We start from the raw sequence: 20,121 nt of genomic DNA, 5'->3' as shown, positions 1-20,121 counted from the left end.
ATTGATCAGAATTATTGGAGTCAAGCATCCTATCCGCACTTTTTTGCCTCATTGTTCTGCTCAAGTATAATTTGCACCACAAATCGATTGCAGTGTGAGATGACGATGGCATACTGAAGACAATGAGGTATCCAGCCCTTGTGAACATCAAAACCAACAGTCTGCCTCTGTGACCAACGAAATTTAAAGATTTGAGCAATTATAAGAGAAAGGACTAAGGTATATTCGAGTAAAATAAGGGCAGAAAGAAATGGAGGAGGAAACAAGCTTGAACATAGAGACAGAAGGCAGAAAGCAAAGATTAAAAAAAAGTTTCCAACAACAATTTATTACTAAAGAAATCAAACTCCCAAGTTTCAACTGTTCTACTTCTGAACCAGAAGTAACAAGGCAGAACATAAATCTCATTGAAAGGATGCTAAGTAGCTGTCCTGATTTTAACAAGTTTAATAGATAACTAATACACAAATGCAGCAACCTCCATGTGAGTTTGATAAAATTAAAAGTAAGGTGTTATTCTTATGAGGCTCTCAGTGGAACGGTACAAATCTGCCAAGAACTTGTGGCAACTCCCAATTCTCGCTCTTCCTTGCCGCAAGTCACTGAAAACTCTACACATTAATAATACCTTTTCTTTGACAGCAAAGCTTAGGCAATACTTCCTTCAGGTAACAACAATGCTTTGAAACATCACATTACTAATGACTCCATTACTGTTTGGGGCCAAGTTGTTCTAAGAGGGAAGTATCTGTCTGTGGAGACTTTTGGGCTGCGAGGCAGTCTGCTTCATATCTTTTACGGAGACCCATTAGGTACATCCGCAAGCGATCTGGATCAAGGCATGAGTTTCTTGCTGCCTGCACCAGTCTGGTGGCCAGATGATGCATTGCTCTCTGCTGCAGAGACTCAACAGTGTTCTTCTGTTTACACTGCAATTCAGCAAAAAGCAAAGAGTCAGATTTACACCACAGAATCACTGGGCAAGTTTACAAGATCTCCTATCCACTGGAAAACATACCAACCTCCTTTACCAGCCATGGCTCAGTAGGTAACAACCTCACCTCTGTGTTGCAGAGATGTGGATTCAATTCCAACTCCAGAGACTCGCATCCATAATCCAGGTGAATATTCATAAGTGCAGTACTAATACATAGTGCAGTAGGGAAGGATTGTGTCTTACTAACTTAATAGAATTTTTTGAGCAATTAACAAGGAGGATTGATGAGGGTAGTGCAGTGGATGTTGTCTACATGGATTTCTGTAAGGCATTTGACAAGGTACCACTTGGCAGACTGACCAGAGAAGTGAGATCTCATGGCTTACAGGGGAAGGTGGTAGATTGGATCCAAAATAGGCTCTGTGATAGGAAACAAAGAGTAATGGTTGATGGATTTTTTTTGCAAATGGAAAAGAGTTTCCAATAGTGTTCCATAGGGCTGTGTTGGGGCCCTTTATTGCCTGTTGTATATGTTAATGATTTAAACATAAATGGGGGTGGCATGATTGGGAAATTTGCAAATGACATAAAAAATGGCCGTATAGTTGGTAGTGGAGAAGATAGCATCAACTCCAGAATGATATCAATGGTTTGGTTGAGTGGGCAGGGAAGTGGAAAATGGAATTCAATATGGAAAATTGTGAGATGATGCATTCAGGGAAGTCAAATAAAGCAAGGGAATACACAATAAATAGAAAGATATTGAGAGAGGTATGACAGGTGGACTGGTTGGTCAAGGAACCATATGGAATGTCTTCCTTTATAGAATGAAACACTGAATACAAAAGCAGGGATGTAATGATGGAACTGTATAAAATGTTGGTTAGGCCACAGCCAGAGCTTTATGTTGAGTTCTGGTCACCAAATTACAGGAAGGACATAACTGATCTGGAGAGAGGGCAGTGGAGAGTTACAAGAATGTTGCCAGGGCTGGAAAATTGCAGCTATAAGAAGAGATTGGATAGGTTGGGGTTGTTTTCCTTAGAACAAAGAGGACTAACTATCATAGAATCATAGAAACCCTACGGTACAAAAAGAGGCCATTGGCTCATCGAATCTGCACCGACCACAATCCCACCCAGGCCCTTCCCCCATATCCCTACATATTTACCCACTAATCCCTCTAACCTACGCATGTCAGGACACTAAGGGCAATTTTTAGCCAATCAACCTAACCCGCACATCTTTGGACTATGGGAGGAAACTGGAGCACCCGGAGGAAACCCACGCAGACACGAGGAGAATGTGCAAACTCCACACAGACAGTGACCCAAGCCAGGAATTGAACCCAGGTCCCTGGAGCTGGGAAGCAGCAGTGCTAACCACTGTGCTACCATACCGGCTATGGGGTGATGTAACTAAGGTGTACAAAACTGAGGGGTGCAGACAGGGTAGGCAGGAAAGAATTGTTTCCTCTTGCTGAGCAGTCAATTACTGGGGGCATAGATTTAAGGTGATAGGTAGGAGGATCAGAGGGGACATGGTGAGGGTAGTGGGAGTCTAGATTTCACTGTCTAACTTAATGGTTGAAGCTGAAATGCTCAACTCATTCAAAAAGTTTCCTGGACCTGCATCTGAAGCGTTGTAGTCTGTAAGATGACGGACTAGGTCCTGGAAATTAAATTAAAATGAGCAGCTAGTTAGTTTTCTTCTCTTTTTTGGTCAGCGCAGACACAATGGATTGAATGGCCTCTTCCTGCACCATAATCTTTCTGTGGTTCTATGGTTCATCTCCTACAAAAAACATTGACTACACTTCAAAAAGTACTTCATTAGCTGTAAAATTCTTTACCATAGAAGGCTGCTGAGGTTGGGTCATTAAGTATTTTCAATTGAGATATTTTTAAACTAACTTACACAAGTAACTTACGTACTTACGCAAGGATATTTTGGCCTTGGAGGGAGTGCAGAGGAGGTTTACTAGGCTGATGCCTGAGTTAAGGGGGTTGAGCTATGAGGAGAGGCTGAATAAACTAGGCTTGTACTCGTTAGAGTTTAGAAGAATGAGGGGAGATCTCATTGAGACGTATAAGATGATGAATGGGATGGATAGGATAGAGGTGGAGAGACTCTTCCTGCTCAGAAAGGACAATAGGACTAGGGGGCACAGCCTCAAGATAAAGGGATAAAGGGCGGTTTAGAACGGAGTTGAGGAGGAACTTCTTCACTCAAAGGGTGGTGAATCTCTGGAATTCTCTGCCCGTTGAAGTGGTGGAGGCTACCTCGCTAAATATTTTTAAGACGCGGGTTGATGGGTTTTTGATAAGAGAGGGGATTAAGGGTTATGGGGAGAGGGCGGGAATGTGGAACTGAGCCAGATCAGCCATGATCTTATTGAATGGCGGGGCAGGCTCGAAGAGCTGGATGGCCTACTCCTGCTCCTATTTCTTATGTTAGAACATAGAACATAGAACACTACAGCGCAAACAGGCCCTTCGGCCCACAAGCTGCGCCGACCACATCACCTACCAACCTACAGACCTATCTATAACCCTCAATCTCATTAAACCCCATATACTCATCCAGAAGTCTTTTAAAAGACCCCAGCGAGTTCGCCTCCACCACCACTGACGGCAGCCGATTCCATTCACTCACCACCCTCTGAGTGAAAAACTTACCCCTAACATCACTTCTGAACCTCCCTCCCCGCACCTTAAATCTGTGTCCTCTCGTAGCGACCATTTCAAACCGGGGAAATAGCCTCTGAGAGTCCACCCTATCTATTCCTCTCAACATTTTGTAAACTTTGTTCTTATGTAATGGGGATGAGGCAGGAAAGCGAAGTTGAGGACTATTTTATGAGATCAGGGCTGAAAGACCTACTTCTGCTCCTTATTGTTACTGATGCCAGAAGAAATAGGTCCAAGGAGATGAATTTTGTTTACCCAAGTATATTAGTCTACAGAATATCAGAGATACTCAACCATCCATGTTTAGTCTGGAGCCTCCATGATATGTTGGAGGTTAGGAGTTAGATCGTGAAGACATACAACCAGAGCTAGTAACTCCAGAATACTGCGTGAGCAATGTCCAGGTGAAAATGATAGGGACATTATAATTTTTTTGAACACTCAATTACAACTAGTAAAAACACTAGAGATGAGAAAATTGACAATGACAATAAACACCCAATCCACTTTACACCTGGATGTTGGAAAGTGATGCAGCATGATGATAGACATTTTGGGAGACCATTGGGGTGGGATGGGAGGAAGGGGGTGGACTGTGAAGGTTAGGTGTCACTAAAATAAACACGTTGGGAGACCAATGGTCTGAATGTGAAGGCAGGGTGTAACTGGGATGGACATGTTGAATGACCAATGGGGGTGAGAGTGAGAGGGCAGGATGTCACTCAGGTGGACTTGTTAAATGAGCAATGGGAGAGTGAGGTGGGGGGAGATGAGTGAGGTGGGGGGGGAGGTGTGAGAAGGTGGGATGTTGATGGACTTGTTTGGTGACTAGAAGGGGAAATGATGGGATGTTTGAGGCAAAAAACGGCAGGATGGTGAGGGATGTGTTGGAAGTTAGCAATTAGACAATGAATACATCCAACCAGAGCTGGTAACCCCAAATAGGATCATAGAATGATTTCTGCATACATATTTTTACAATATTGATAGTATTGCAAAAAACGTTTAGATAAAAATGATGTGTTATATTTTTCCATCTGACAGACTATTCATGAAACACTACTGCCGGAATTTTACCACTTCTCCCATCCGAGGCTCGTAAGATCCCTCCCATGGCCAACGATTCTGGGCGGGGTGTGCTGGTAAAATTTCAGCCTACTTCAGGAATATTCTGACTGGTCACGCCCCACCGCCACTGCAAACGAAGATATAGAAATCTCCGTTCACTACAGCAGGGGCAGAGAATCCTGCTGGCATGAGTGTTCAGAAAATTCCAGTCTGTGGCTTTAATCACACTTACCCATATTTGTTTGGTAATCTGAGACGCAATTTCTTTAGCGTCGAGTACAATTGATGGGGGAAGAGATGAAACTTCAGCAGCTTTCAAACCTAATTCAAAAGGAAATGTACATGACATTAAGCAAGAAGAGAATTGTATGGCAGCTGACATTTATATTCAGAGCATGTGGGCGTCATGGGCCAAGAAAGTGAACAAACAAAAACACTACAAGAAGTACTGGATTAAATGGAATATGAAGTAAGTACATTTTATGATTAAAGGAACTGGCTGTGAATTAAATTCCAAATACATATTTCTCTTCATGCTGGTTTAGGTTTCCATTCTAACTCGGGTCACTATACCCAATATTTTTCATTTTAAATGTGACATCCAAAACAAAACATGAAATTCAGGCCAGCTCTTCTGCTGCAGTCAAAACTGTCACAAAGGTAGGGGAGTCTAAAACTAGAGGGCATAGGTTTAAGGTGAGAGGGGAGAGATACAAAAGGGTGCAGAGGGACAATTTTTTCACACAGAGGGTGATGAGTGTCTGGAACAAGCTGCCAGAGGTGGTAGTAGAGGTGAATACAATTTTGTCTTTTAATACGTGTTTGGACAGCTACACATGTAAGATGGGTTATAGAGGGATATGGGCCAAATATGGGCAATTGGGTGGTTAATTTGGTGGTTAAAAAAAGGAGCGGCATACACAAGTTGGGCCGAAGGGCCTGTTTCCATGCTGTAAACCTGTCTGACTCTAACTCATCTTGATTGTGATGCCAGAACAAATGAGCTTTGGGTGCTCATCAGCATCAGATGAAGTTACTCTGGGGGTAAGGTCAATCCCTGTCAAGTATGTGCATGTTTAAATTGAAAAAATAATTTTCATCAACAGTAAGAGTACAGTTTTGAAGAACGAATAAACACATCAGGAATGCATAAACTCTGCCTGTTAGTGCCTTGAGTAACAGGAGACACCACCATAGTGGATCGGATCTCAAACAATGATGAGACAGAGTACAGGAATGAGATAGAGAATCTGGTGAACTAGTGCAGCAACAATAATCTGTCCCTCAATGTCAACAAAACAAAGGAGATTGTCATCAACTTCAGGAAGCATAAAGGGAAACATGCCCCTTTCTACATCAATGGGGACGAAGTAGAAAGGTAGAGAGCTTCAGGTTTTTAGGTGTCCAGATCACCAACAACCTGTCCTGGTCCCCCCATGCTGACACTATAGTTAAGAAAGCCTACCAATGCCTCTACTTTCTCAGAAGACTTAGGAAATTTGGCATGTCAGCTATGACTTTCACCAACTTTTACAGATGCACCATAGAAAGTATTCTTTCTGGTTGAATACTCCTGCTCTGCCCAAGACCGCAAGGAACTACAAAAGGTTGTGGATGTAGCCCAACCCATCATGCAAACCAGCCTCCCATCCATTGACTCTGTCTACACTTCCCGCTGCCTTGGCAAAGCAGCCAGCACAATTAAGGACCCAACACACCTGGAAATTCTCTCTTCCACCTTCTTCCATCAGGAAAAAGATACTAAAGTCTGAGGTCATGAAGCAACCGACTCAAGAACAGTTTCTTCCCTGCTGCTGTCAGACTTTTGAATGGACTTACCTTGCATTAAGTTGATCTTTCTCTATACCCTAGCTATAACTGTAACACTACGTTCTGCACTCTCTCATTTCCTCCATTATGAATGGTATGCTTTGTCTGGATAGTTGCTCAAGAAACAATGCATTCCATTGTATGCTAATACATGTGACAATAATAAATCAAATCAAATCAAATGTTGAGAGGAATGGATAGGGTGGATTCTCAGAGGCTATTTCCCCGGGTTGAAATGGTCGCTACGAGAGGACACAGATTTAAGGTGCGGGGAGGAAAGTACAGAAGTGATGTTAGGGGTAAGTTTTTCACTCAGAGGGTGGTGAGTGAGTGGAATCGGCTGCCGTCAGTGGTGGTGGAGGCGAACTCGCTGGGGTCTTTTAAAAGACTTCTGGATGAGTATATGGGGTTTTATGGGATTGGGGGTTATAGATAGGTGTTGATGTGATCGGCGCAACTCGTGGGCCGAAGGGCCTGTTTGTGCTGTAGTGTTCTATGTTCTATGTTCTAAATCAAATCAAGACAGAAGGAAGATCTGAATGAGGTGTTTAAAATGTTATAAAGATTAATGGGTGGCACAGTGGCCCAGTGGTTAGCGCTGCTGCCTCACAGCTCCAGGGACCCTGGTTCAATTCCATCCTGGGGTCACTGTCTGTGTGTGGAGTTTGCACATCCTCCCTGTGTCTGTGTGGGTTTGCTCTGGTTTCCTTCCACAGACCAAAGATGTGCAGATTAGGTTGATAAATTGTGTTAAGTTGACTCTAGTGTCAGGGGGATTAGCAGGGTAAATATGTGGGGTTATGGGAATAGGGCCTGGGTGGGATTGTGGTTGGCACAGACTTGATGGGCCAAATGGCCTCCTTCTGCACTGTCGGGGATTCTATGATTCTAAAGATATAGACAAATTATTTCCTGAGTTGTGTGAGGGGACTTAATTTGATAATAAAGCAAGGTGCTTAAGGAGTGAGATCAGGAAGCACATTATTGCATTAAGGATGGTGGAAATCTGGAATTCTCACCGATAAAGATGCTGAGTCAGATGGAACTTTGGGCAAGGGCATTAAAGGATATGAAGCAAATAGGGCTGAGGTCCTAATCAGCCACAAATTACCGAATAATTGAGCAGGTTCGGGGAGTTGAATGGCCTCCTGCTCTTCCAAAATTGTCATGTTCTGCAGTGTACCTTACCATAGTTTTTCTCCTCAGTATAACCTTTAGAGAGAATGTATGTGTAGACAATCTTATTATAGTTCCCTGTGTTGCTTTGGTTATGTCGAACTTCGAAGTGGTTGTTTTCCACATTGGGATACAAAGCATCCAGCTGGCAAACTTCCAGATAGTGAGTGGCAAATAGTGTGAATGCCTGAATAGAAAGAAAATAATTTACTCCAAGCAACAAATATCCAACAAAACCATTTCAACAAAGGTGTCCATAAGGGTATTTCAATCTACACACAGTACCATGAGTCAGCCATGGCTCAGTGGAAAGCACTCATGCCTCTAAGGCCAAGGTTTGTGGATTTAGGCCCACTCTAGAGATCAGAGTACATAATTTAGGCTATTACCCTCAGGGTGTGCATTACTGAGTGAGTGCTGGACTACTGGAATATTTTCAAATGAGCAAAGTAACCTCAGACCTCATCTGCACCCTTTAGGTGAGTGCAAAAGGTCCCATCGGCACTATTTTAAAAAAAGAGACGGTGGCATAGTGATACTGTCATTGGCCCAGTAATACAGAGACTCAGGGTAATGCTCTGTGTGATACAAAGAGATGTAGAGGGACAATTAGTATTGAGGAAGCAGTGGAGCTGCATAAGGACTTGGACAGGTTAGGAGAGTGGGCAAAGAAGTGGCAGATGGAATACAATGTGGAAGAGTGTGAGTTTATACACTTTGGAAGGAAGAATGGAGGCATAGACTATTTTCTAAATATAGAAATGCTTAGGAAACCAGAAACACAAAGGGGCTTGGGAATCATTGTTTAAAATTCTCTTAAGGTTAACGTGCAGGTTCAGTCGGCAGTTAGGAAGGCAAATGCAATGTTAGCATTCATGTCGAGAGGACTAGAATACACGAGCAGGGATGTACTTCTGAGGCTGTATAAGGCTCTGGTCAGACCCCATTTGAAGTATTTGAGCAGTTTTGGACCCCATATCTAAGGATGGATATGCTGGCCTTGGAAAGGGTCCAGTGGAGGTTCACAAGAATAATCCCTGGAATAAAGAACTTGTCATATGAGGAACAGTTGAGCTCTCTGGGTCTGTATTTGTTGGCGCTTAGAAGGTTGAGGGGGGATCTTATTGAAACTTACAGGATACTGCGAGGCCTGGATAGAGTGGATGTGGGGAGGATGTTTCCACTAGTAGGAAAATCTAGAACCAGAAGGCACAACCTCAGGCTAAAGAAATGATCCTTTTAAACAGAGATGAGGTGGAATTTCTTCAGCCAGAGAGTGGTGAATCTGTGAACCTCTTTGGCGCAGAAGTCTATGGAGGCCAGGTCATTGAGTGCCTTTAGGACAGAGGTTCTTGATTAATAAGGGGACCAGGGATTATGGGGAAAAGGCAGGAGAATGGGGATGAGAAAAATATCAGCCATGAGCAGACTTGATGGGCCAGGTGGCCTAATTCTGATCCTATGTCTTATGGTCTTATGGGTTCAAATCCCACCATGGCAGATGGTGAAATTTGGACTCAATAAAAATCTGGAATCAAAAGTCTGATGATGACCAGGAAACCATTTTCAATTGTTGTAAAAACCCACCTAGTTCACGAATGTCCTTTAGGGGAGGAAATTGGGCCTACATGTGACTCCAGAACCACAGCAATGTGGTTGACTCTTAATTGGCCCCACAAGGGATGGGCAATAAATGCTGGCCAAGCCAGTGATTTCCATGTCCCATGGAAAGGAGCAGAGATATTCACCTCCAGTTGTCTTGACCAATACACAACTAAAATCAGTAAAACAGATAATCACAACCACTATCATATTGCTGTTTGTGGGAACTAGATGTGGCACAAATTCGCACTTATGCTTTTGACAAATAACATACTATATAAAATTCTGAGAAAGAGACAGATCATTAAGATAACCAACAATAAAGAGAACAATTACATAGCATCAGAAGAGAATGCTGATTGATTGGCACATGGACTCTGATTGATAGAAGAGTTGCCAAGGAGAATGCAGCAGTGAACAATTAACTGCCAAACTTGTTCAAATTCAAACCAGACAGTTTGACTCTGACTGGCATGGGGAATGAACCAGGCTGTTCCCCAAGTTTTTGTTTAGTTAACAAAGGCTCAAATGCATTGACATGCTCATTCTGTCTGCAAAGATAGATGTGGCTGTGAGCTACACTACGAGCCTGACTGATGATCTTAAATTGGCTTTCATTATAATTCTTAGCACAAGATTTTTTAGCAAGTGTTGTCCAATCATAGAAGCACATCTAATGTTGGACACTATGTTTTGAGTTTTGCAATCACAGTCTAGTTTGTTCAGAACTTTGCCTGTTGCAAACAGTCAAAGGTGCATGCTGTTTCATACAATCCACCAGATGTACGGCTTACATAACTGGAATCACATTGACGCTGAAATTCATATAACACATTACTCATTTGTGTGATAGGGAGAATATCTTTTTGGCTTAATATCAACATCCTGTTAGTGGAGGACACCACTTGTGTTGGCACTGCGTAGTAACAGCATGAAATGATTAACTTTGCCTTTTGCTCAAATATCCAAGTCACTTTACTCTTCCAGGGTAAGCTGAGGTAGATTGGGCACTTTTCAGGACTGAAAGCGGCAGCCTTAGGCTCATTCATCAGTTTGCACAGTTTACAGTCAGCGATGATCTGATCACAGCCTCCATTATTCCACAGGATGGATTTGATGCACCCTGTCATGAGTAATGTAATAAAGGAAGGGGGCCCCCTGCCCAAGTCCCGTGCAGGATGATTGTCTAGGCCTCTTCCAGAATATCTCTAGCAGACATCCTTTCACTGCTTTGTCCAATTATCGGCCACATACTGGGGCGAAGGTAGATAGTCCACCCAAGGCCTTACCTACCCACAGTAAAATTGAGGACAGGTTGAGGTAAGCAGGAAAAATTTTACAGTTACTTCCACCTGCAAATCTGCTGGGAGGGACTGCAAAATTCTACCCCATGAAGCTCCTTTATAATTTTAAGGACCTCTATCAGGTTAACCTTCAGTCTGATCTAGCCTGCTGAATCTTTCCTGATGTATAACCTCTAATTTTCTGGTACCATCTTTATAAATTTTCAAGATCACAAAGACTAAAATGACCAAATCCTTTACCTTGAAACTGAGCAGAAATTCACAGACTGCATGGCAGATGCCAATGCCTTCCTCTGTACTGGTTCCTCTACCCAATTCATCAATTATAATGAGAGATTTGTCAGTGACATTATGCATGATGTATGTTATCTGTAAGAAAAAGAAGAGATGCATAATTTGCTTTCAAATAAATCACCAAATGCAAAAATGCACAACTCTTACCTATTGTCTAATAGAATCTTTAACCAGAACCTTTAACATATGTTCTGACAGACAGGTGCTTTCATAAAGTTGGCCTGTCTGATATCAGGTCTAAGAGTGCAGCTATACTGTCACTTTGCTTTGGTGCAAGCTAAGTTATAATGTACAGCCGAAAGGGTCACATTCTGGTGTTTATGCTCCAAACAAGCCTTCTCCCACTCACATTTATCTCACATTATCGGCATAACCTATTCCTTTACCTAGTTCCCCCTTAATCTGGATTGGTTGCGGGGGGGGGGGGGGGGGGGGTTAAGAGAGCTGCTCCAAACAAATTAAACAGATAAACTCGAAAAATGAGATTTCAAAGCACTCTAAGTGTTGCTCGGTTGTGAGAAGAAGAAACAATTTACACTTTTATGGCACCTTTCACAACTTCTAATGTCTCAAAAGCACGTTTTCAGCCAATTAAATACTTTTCAAGTGTTACATAGAACATAGAACACTACAGCACAAACAGGCCCTTCGGCCCACGAGTTGCGCCGATCACATCAACACCTACCAATCTATAGACCTATCTATAACCCCCAATCCCATTAAACTCCATATACTCATCCAGAAGTCTTTTAAAAGACCCCAGCGAGTTCGCCTCCACCACCACTGACGGCAGCCGATTCCATTCACTCACCACCCTCTGAGTGAAAAACTTACCCCTAACATCACTTCTGTACTTTCCTCCCCGCGCCTTAAATCTGTGTCCTCTCGTAGCGACCATTTCAACCCGGGGAAATAGCCTCTGAGAATCCACCCTATCTATTCCTCTCAACATTTTATAAACTTCTATCAGGTAGCCTCTCAACCTTCGTCTCTCCAGGGAAAAGAGTCCCAGCTCCCTCAACCTAACTTCATAAGGCATGCCTCCCAGTCCAGGCAACATCCTTGTACCCTTTCAATAGCTTCTACGTCTTTCCTATAGTGAGGCGACCAGAACTGCGCACAGTACTCCAAATGAGGCCTGACAAGGGTCTTATAAAGTTGCAGCATTACCTCCCGACTCCTAAACTCAATCCCTCGATTAATGAAGGCCAGTACACCATACGCCTTCTTGACCACCTCCTCCACCTGCGAGGCCGATTTAAGAGTCCTGTGGACCCGGACCCCAAGATCCTTCTGCTCTTCAACACTACTAAGACTCCTGCCCTTGATAGTGTACTCGTTCATCCCGTTGGTTCTGCCAAAATGGACGACTACACATTTATCCGCGTTGAAGTCCATCTGCCACTTCTCCGCCCAGTCCTGCATCCTATTTATGTCCTGCTGCAACTTTTGACATCCTTCCAGACCATCCACAACACCACCGACCTTTGTGTCATCAGCGAACTTACTTACCCATCCCTCCACTTCCTCATCCAGGTCATTTATGAAAATGACAAACAGCAAGGGTCCTAGAACAGATCCCTGGGGCACTCCACTGGTGACTGACCTCCATTCAGAAAAAGACCCATCCACAACCGCTCTCTGCCTTCTGCAGGCAAGCCAGTTCTGGATCCACAAGGCCAAAGGCCCTTGGATCCCATGCCCTCTCACCTTCTCAAGAAGGTGTTTTAGGAAATGTAGTCATCAATCTGTGCACAGCAAAGTGATAAAGACCAGACAATCCGTTTTCAGTGAAGCTGGCCGAAGGATAAATATTCGCCAGCACACCAGGGACATCACACCTGGCCTTTTTTCAATAGTGCTACAGGATCTTTTATGTCCACCTGTGACGATACTCAGTTTAACAGCTTATCTGAAGGACAGCACCTCCAACAGTTCCACACTCCCTGCATTGGCATATCAGCCTGGTTTATAACGTAAAAGACATTTCTACATTTCTAGGCGATTCTGACATGCTTTCTACAGCAAACATTAATTTTCATGAACAAGATATCTTCTAAAAGAACTAAAAAGGATAACAAGATTTTTGCACCTCTTTCATCTCCTTCATAAATGTTGATGAGTTTGTTTCAATGTCATCGTCTACACCTATCCTGGTAAAGATCTGGTCGGCTACTCGAAATGAGGCATACTCAGCTGGAACAAAGGAACCTAATGGGGCAAAAAGGGGATTTTATCTATCACTCCTCCAGCTTCCTCAAAGCATGTAAGCATTTACACTTTACCTTTTATATTTGACAATGTTTGTTACAAGTTTCTTTCAGAATTATGTGAATCATGTAGAATTTGCAGCGCAGGAACAGGCCATTGAGCTCGACTGGTCCATAACAGTGTTTATGCTCCACACTAACTTCACTGATATTAATAAAACGTAGTTTTGGTCTCTCCCACAAATAGAAACATTTTCTCTAGCCCTAACAAATCCCTTTATAGGTTGAAAGATCTCTATCAAGGCAGCTCCTTTTCTAATGATATTTAAAGTATCTGTGTAATTTCTTTGTCATTTTTTGTAATCTGTTGTTAATGAAAATGGTTTAATGGCTCCTATAACAAAGTGAGATGACTGGAGGTCAGGAGAAGTTTGACAGTGACATTCTCTCACCCCATGCTGGAATAATATTCGAACAAATGCTTGCTTGGTTCCAATATGAAAAATGACCTGTTGACAACACAATGGAGAGAGAAAATGGGGGGAAAGTTGGTAACAAAAGAACTTTTGTTTAAAAGTTGAGAATTTAAATCCCTTAACTTTTCAATCACTTTGTATCTGAGTGTCAAGCTCCCCAGGCAAGTATTAACATTCTTCTGTGCTCAGAATCCCAGTCAATGCAATAACTATTTGCCACATAACATAGTAGGCACGTAAGTCAGTGTGCATTCCTGTCTTGTTGTGCACTTCATTTAATACTCTAAAGCAACTCCACACACACACACACACACACACACACACACACACACACACACACACACACACACACACACACACACACACACACACACTTGACACCAGTTGAATGCTATCATGTATATCATTACTGGAACACTATGCTTAACATCATTCCCTTAGCTCCCTGTCCCATAAAAATTACTCCTCCACGTATCCAATGACTTGTATCAACCCACAAAATGATAGGAAAAGTTTGCAATACCCCCCACCTGCTGATCTATTCAGTATTCGTACCTAAGGTACGATTCCCATCAAGAAAGCCAATGTGGAATAACCCTCCCACACAAATTCCATATGGACAAACACTTGGGAATCATTGACATGACAAACAAGTACCTGGTTTCAAACCCAACCCAATAACTGACTAGCTGCAACCTTCCAAGGAAAGAGTGGAACATTCAACAGGTTTAGGAATGGCCATGGCCCCTGCTTGGCCAACCTCCACAGATGGGACATTAGTGCCAGCCTCCTATGTGCCTGTGGGAAACAGCAAACTCTACACCACATCATAGAAGAGTGTCCAATCTAGAGATTCAGCAGAGGCCTATCCACACACAACACAGTAGGACCTGAAAGAAACTGCTTGGTTTAGGGACTTTGTATCTGTTAAATAAATCAATAAATAGTCCAGACCTTTGTTATTTCAATTTGTATATCTCTGGTTGACTGCACTGCAATTCATGGCCTTAGTAATGACAATTCTTGGCATGGCTACAATGTTCAAAACGCTTATCAGTGAGATCATAAGATATAATTCAACAGCAAGTCACATAAGGAGAGGTGCAGAGTATCATGGAATGCTATTAACAGTGGGTTCGGAGGTTGAAGATATCTAATTTGATGGTAAAGAGCGAGGATGTAGGAGGTCAAAAGAATATGGTTCTAAAGACAATTCATTATGAAGTAAATTTAACATCTTACACAACAGGTAAACATATCCAAGATCCTGAAAGTTCAAATGTAATTCTTTAGAAAATCATGGCTGGAATTTTACCGGCACACCGCACCCCCCCCATTGAGCCCGAGTGGGATCACATGAACCTCAGGCGGATGTGCCAGTAAAATTCTGCCCTATGTTACTATTTGTTTTTGGAAGTGGGGGATGACACTCAATTTCTGACAGCCCAGAGCAGGTACCACTAAACCATTTCAGTCCTTTTGGTAATGAGCCTCCCTAAAGGGTTTTAATCGGTAATGAAGAAGCAGTGAGTACAGTGCCCATAAAACAGGCTGTATTGCACAGATAGGTTAATCCTCATTGTCTCGCACTCTACCCTCCCAGCCCTTTAATCTACTCGCTGCCCTTCACTCCAACCTCCCCACTTGTCACTTTACACTCCCTGCCTGTACTTCTACTCTCCCTGATCAGTGCTGCAATTCAAGCCTATTTAGCTCTTGCTCAGATGTAATTTCACTCTGCTAAACTCCTACTCACCAATCTGGGCTATAATCTGACACAGAGCGATTTGTTTAAGATAGGTTGACTTTCCACTCATGTTGGGCCCAGTGACAATGATGAAGTTGTTGCTATCAGAGATGTACGTGTTATTAGCAACAGGCTTCTCCATCGATATATTTTCAAGAATAGGGTGCCGTCCCTGCTTAACAGCCAACGTGTCGGTGAACTCCGGACGAACTGGAGCAAACCAAGAACAATCAATCATGAAAACCAGGTTGGATTTTGATATTAGTTCCCTGAACTTGCTCAGCAATCCACCATAACAAGAACCAAAACACAGGATAAATGCAAAGAAGCGCTTCTATCTATTTTCCACTGACCAATTATAAGATCTTATGAGCAAAGAACCAGCAAATGTTACAGGGAACAAATAACAACTTTTCTGTACAGTTACTACCCTTGCAATTATTACTGATTAAAAATTGCTAAGTTTGGAGTAGGAATTCAAATGTACATCGAATGAATTGTCTGTCATAGAATCATAGACTCATTGTGCCTGCGCCAGCTCTTTGAAAGAGCTTTTTAATTAGTCACACTCTCCGGTGCTTTCTGCAAAGCCCTGCAATTGTTTCTGCTGCAAGTATTTATCCAATTCCCTTTGAAAGTTATTATTGTATCTGTTCACCACCCTTCTCATCTGTGCATTTCAGACCATAATAATTTAGTTCATGAAAAGACCTGTGGTGTTTTTGTCAATTACCTTAAAGTTGTGTGCTCTGATTATTACAAAACAGAATTGTCTGACTGTGAGAATACATATAAAGCAGAGCAACCACTGCAAAGTTATAATTTACTCCAAGTCCCAGTATTTGAAACCTCCCACACAGAAACATAGAAAATAGAGGCAGTTAGCCATTTGGCCCTTCAAATCTACTCTGCCATTCAATATGATCATGGCTGATCCTCTATCACAACACCCTACTCCAGCGCTCTCCGCTACTCCTTGATGCCTTTAGAGTGTGTCAATTTATCTATTTCCTTCTTAAAATCATTGTGACTTGGTCTCCACAGTCTTCTGTACTGGAGAATTCCACAAGTTCACCACCCTCTGAGTGAAGAAGTTCCTCCTCACCTCAGTCCTAAATGGCCTCTTCTCTATCTTGAGATTGTAACCCTTTGTTCTAACCCTCTGTCAGGAAACATCATCCCGGCATCCAATCTGTGTAGTACTGTCAGAATTTTATTTGTTTCAATGAGATTCCCTCACAGTCCTGTAAACTCCAATGTAAACTCCAGTCCTGTAAACTTAATTCAAGGGCTTTGTAAAGGCGCTTTCCGGTACTGCATAAATCCATGCAAATCAGATAGTTCCAATCAGATACTCCTTGACATGAAGTAGCTAATTTCAGTCAGACTAGGAGTCAATTGGAGATTTCAACAACAATTTGAATTTATAAAGCATACTTAATGTAGTAAAACATTCCAAAGCACTTCATAGGAGGGCTAGCTAACAGAGTTTGGGAGTGAGCCAATGAAGGGATATTAGTGGTCAGAAGTTGGTCAAAGAGATATGTTTGCTGAAGCTTCTTAAAGGGTAGAGAAGTTTAAGGAGAAAATTCCAGGATTTAGGCTCCAGGAAACCGAAAGAATGACCAAGAATGAGATTCAAAAATCTTTGTTAGGTATGGATATTTAAAAAACATATTCTTAGGACGTGAGCCCACTAGCAAGTTCAGAATTTATTACTCATTCCTAATTCGCTTGAGAAGGCGATACTAAGTACTGACATTGTTGATCCAACTAGGTTTTTAGTCAATGTTGACCCTGTCCTCCAGGATGCTGATGCTGGAAATTCAAGACATGATAATGTCAAAGATAGGCAGCTAGATTGTCTCTTGTTGGCGAAGGTTATTGCCTGGCGTAAATGTGACTCGCAACTTAGCAGCATGAATGTTGTGCAGGTCAGGACAATTTCTTAAACCAGAATGTTCTACAACCAACCAGGGGACAGGTTATTCCAGACCTGGTAATGAGCAATGACAGTAAGACGTCTCACAACACCAGGTTAAAGTCCAACAGATTTATTTGGTAGCAAGAGCCACTAGCATTCGGAGCACTGCTCCTTCATCAGGTAAGTGGGAGAGGGCACAGGAGTAGATATAAGCCCCATAGGACAATTCATTTTCTGTGCCGATTGGGGCACTATTTTTAAAGGGTGTCCTGATCTCTGTGGAGTCAGCCTTGCCAGCTCTACCAGGGCTCCACCCACTGCAATGAGAAGATTACTCAATTCAATCCTGGGATAAAGAGCTTATCTTGTGAAGAATGGTTGAAAAGATTGGGCCTACACATTGGAGTTTAGAAGAATGCTTAATAGCTTGTTTATCTTAGGATAGAATCATGCACGAAGAATAGCCATTAGAACCAGGTGCCAGAGGATGCTTCACACACGTAGGAATTGTTTGGCAAAAGCCAATGCCTTCAGAAGGCAGGGTAGCAAACTACAGAGAATGCTCAGCACAGAAAGAGGCTATTTGGCCCAATTGATCTCTGCTGCATTTATACATAGAAAAATACATTGAAACTAGAAGCAGGTGTAGGCCATTCGGCCCTTTGAACCTGCTCCACAATTCATTATGATCATTGCTGATCATTAATTTCAATATCCTGATCCCACCTTCCCCCCATTTAGCCCCAAGATTCATGTTCCACACAAGCTTTCTTTCAGCCCCTCTTCATTTCATTATATCATTGTAACTTTCTAGTCTTTTCTCCCCTGTGTTGTCCAACATTTCTTCAAATGCATCTATACTATTCACCTCAGCCACTCCTAGCTAGTTCCAAATTCTCATCACCCCCTAGCTGAAGATATGCCTCCTGAATTTCTGATTGGATTAATTAGTGACTATGTTATATTGTACCTTCTATTTTAATCACCCCCAAATGTAGAAACATGTTCTATATATTCCGTTAAACAGATTCATAACTTCCAAGATTCTTATTTGCTCACTCATCAGCTTTCTCTTTAGTGGAGAGCTCCAGCCCTTTTCATTTTACGTAATTGAGCGCAGCATGGTGGCACAGTGGTTAGCACTGGTTAAAGTGCCAGGGACTTGGATTCGATTCTCAGCTTGGCTCACTGTCTGTGTGGAGTTTGCACATTCTCCCCGTGACTGCATGGGTTTCCTTCGGGAGCTTCGGTTTCATCCCACAGTCCAAAAGATGTGCTGGTTAGGTGCATTAGCCATGCTAAATTCTTCCTCAGTGTGTCTGAACAGGCACCGGAGTATGGCAACTAAGGGATTTTCACAGTAACTTCATTGTAGTGTTAATGTAAGCCTACTTAGGGCGGCACGGTAGCACAGTGGTTAGCACTGCTGCTTCACAGCTCCAGGATCCTGGGTTCGATTCCCAGCTCGGGTCACTGTCTGTGTGGAGTTTGCACATTCTCCTCGTGTCTGCATGGGTTTCCTCCAGGTACTCCGGTTTCCTCTCACAGTCCAAAGATGTGCAGGTTAGGTTGATTGGCCATGCTAAGAAATTGCCCCTTAGTGTCCAGGGATGTGTAGGTTAGAGGGATTAGTAGGTATAATATGTGGGGTTGGGGCCTGGGTGGGATTGTGTTCGGTGCAGACTCGATGGGCCGAAGGGCCTCTTTCTGCACTGTATGGTTCTATGATTTACTTGTAATGAACAAAAAAAAATTTCCTAAAACGCAACCTAAACAGAGGCACTGTAGTCAATTGCTAGGAACTGAATTTCAGCTAAATTTGTTAAAATTAGTGTGTTAAGTTTGTTTCTCAAACACTCATTTAAACATTGTCACTTGCAATACAAAAAACAGGAAAGACCCTTGCCGTAGTCTGAAAGCGTGCAAGTATGTGCAAAGGACAGCAACATGTCCAACATGGAAACTGCATCTGACAGCTTGTACAGACAATGGATGTGTTTGTAGATCTCGTTTAGAAGTTTGCAAACTACCCTGGATAAAGACAGAGAAAAAATTACAATTTAGGTTGCTAGCGAAACAGAATAGATTTGATTATCGAGTTGTAAAAAATAAGCAGCAGAAAACATATGGCCATCAAGTTCCTTGCTGGAGACTCGATCAATATAAATGCTTATTTATCTGACATGATTAAATCCATTAAAATAAAGACTTGCATTTAGAACCTCATAAAATCCCAAATGACTTCACAGATATAAATACTTTATTGTAATAGAGAAAACCTGGCAGCCAATTTGTGTATAGTAAGGTACCACTATCAGCAATGTGAGAAAGATTGAGGCAATAAATATTGACAAGACATCAGGGGGCATTCCCCCACACATTTCCAAAATAGTGATATCCGATCCTAATCTGCAAGGGCTCAGTTTAACATCACATTTGAAAGGCAACTCCTCCAAAATGCAGCATATCCTCAGTGCTACAGTGGGAATGTCAGTCTTGGATGTTCCACTTATGTCTCTGGAGTGAGATCTCTGTCAGAGAGGTAAGAGTGCTACCCATGAAGCCACAACTGACTTCCATTCATTGCATTTTATTCTTAGTTTATTTCCATTTTTGGCCTCCTGCCTTCTGTTACAAGAACATACCAGCTTTCTTAAAAGAACAAAAGTTGCTTTATGAATATTCCTAATCTCCTTACAGATAGGTCATGTGGTAAATCTCCCGCAAAGACTCTTGGCACCGTTCATTCATTTTAATTAAGTCGGTGGTAGTGAAGTTGTAAGTATTCTTCATCACGGTGACCTGGGAAGGAATTCACAAGTTATAACAGAAACTTTCTGCGGGACTCAGAACAAGTCAGGCC

At 42.4% G+C, this 20,121-nt stretch overlaps 1 protein-coding gene across 1 annotated transcript in view; it reads right to left on the bottom strand.

The window, feature by feature from the left end:
- Positions 1-710: 710 nt before the first annotated feature.
- The window catches only part of msh4 (mutS homolog 4), a 95,186-nt gene continuing 75,775 nt past the window's right edge, over positions 711-20,121 (bottom strand). Inside the window, exons 14-21 of the mRNA XM_080196449.1 lie at positions 19,957-20,060; positions 19,165-19,289; positions 15,344-15,544; positions 12,994-13,112; positions 10,848-10,976; positions 7,714-7,888; positions 4,928-5,016; positions 711-929 (exon numbers count right to left, since the gene is read on the bottom strand). Of these exons, the coding sequence (XP_080052575.1) occupies positions 711-929; positions 4,928-5,016; positions 7,714-7,888; positions 10,848-10,976; positions 12,994-13,112; positions 15,344-15,544; positions 19,165-19,289; positions 19,957-20,060 (1,161 nt within the window). The remainder of the gene's footprint in view (positions 930-4,927; positions 5,017-7,713; positions 7,889-10,847; positions 10,977-12,993; positions 13,113-15,343; positions 15,545-19,164; positions 19,290-19,956; positions 20,061-20,121) is intronic.

This window comes from Carcharhinus amblyrhynchos, chromosome 9 (genome assembly GCF_965287045.1).
Source record: "Carcharhinus amblyrhynchos chromosome 9, sCarAmb.v2.hapA, whole genome shotgun sequence".
Classification (NCBI taxonomy): Eukaryota; Metazoa; Chordata; class Chondrichthyes; order Carcharhiniformes; family Carcharhinidae; genus Carcharhinus; species Carcharhinus amblyrhynchos.
This window is presented reverse-complemented; position numbering and strand designations above follow the sequence as displayed.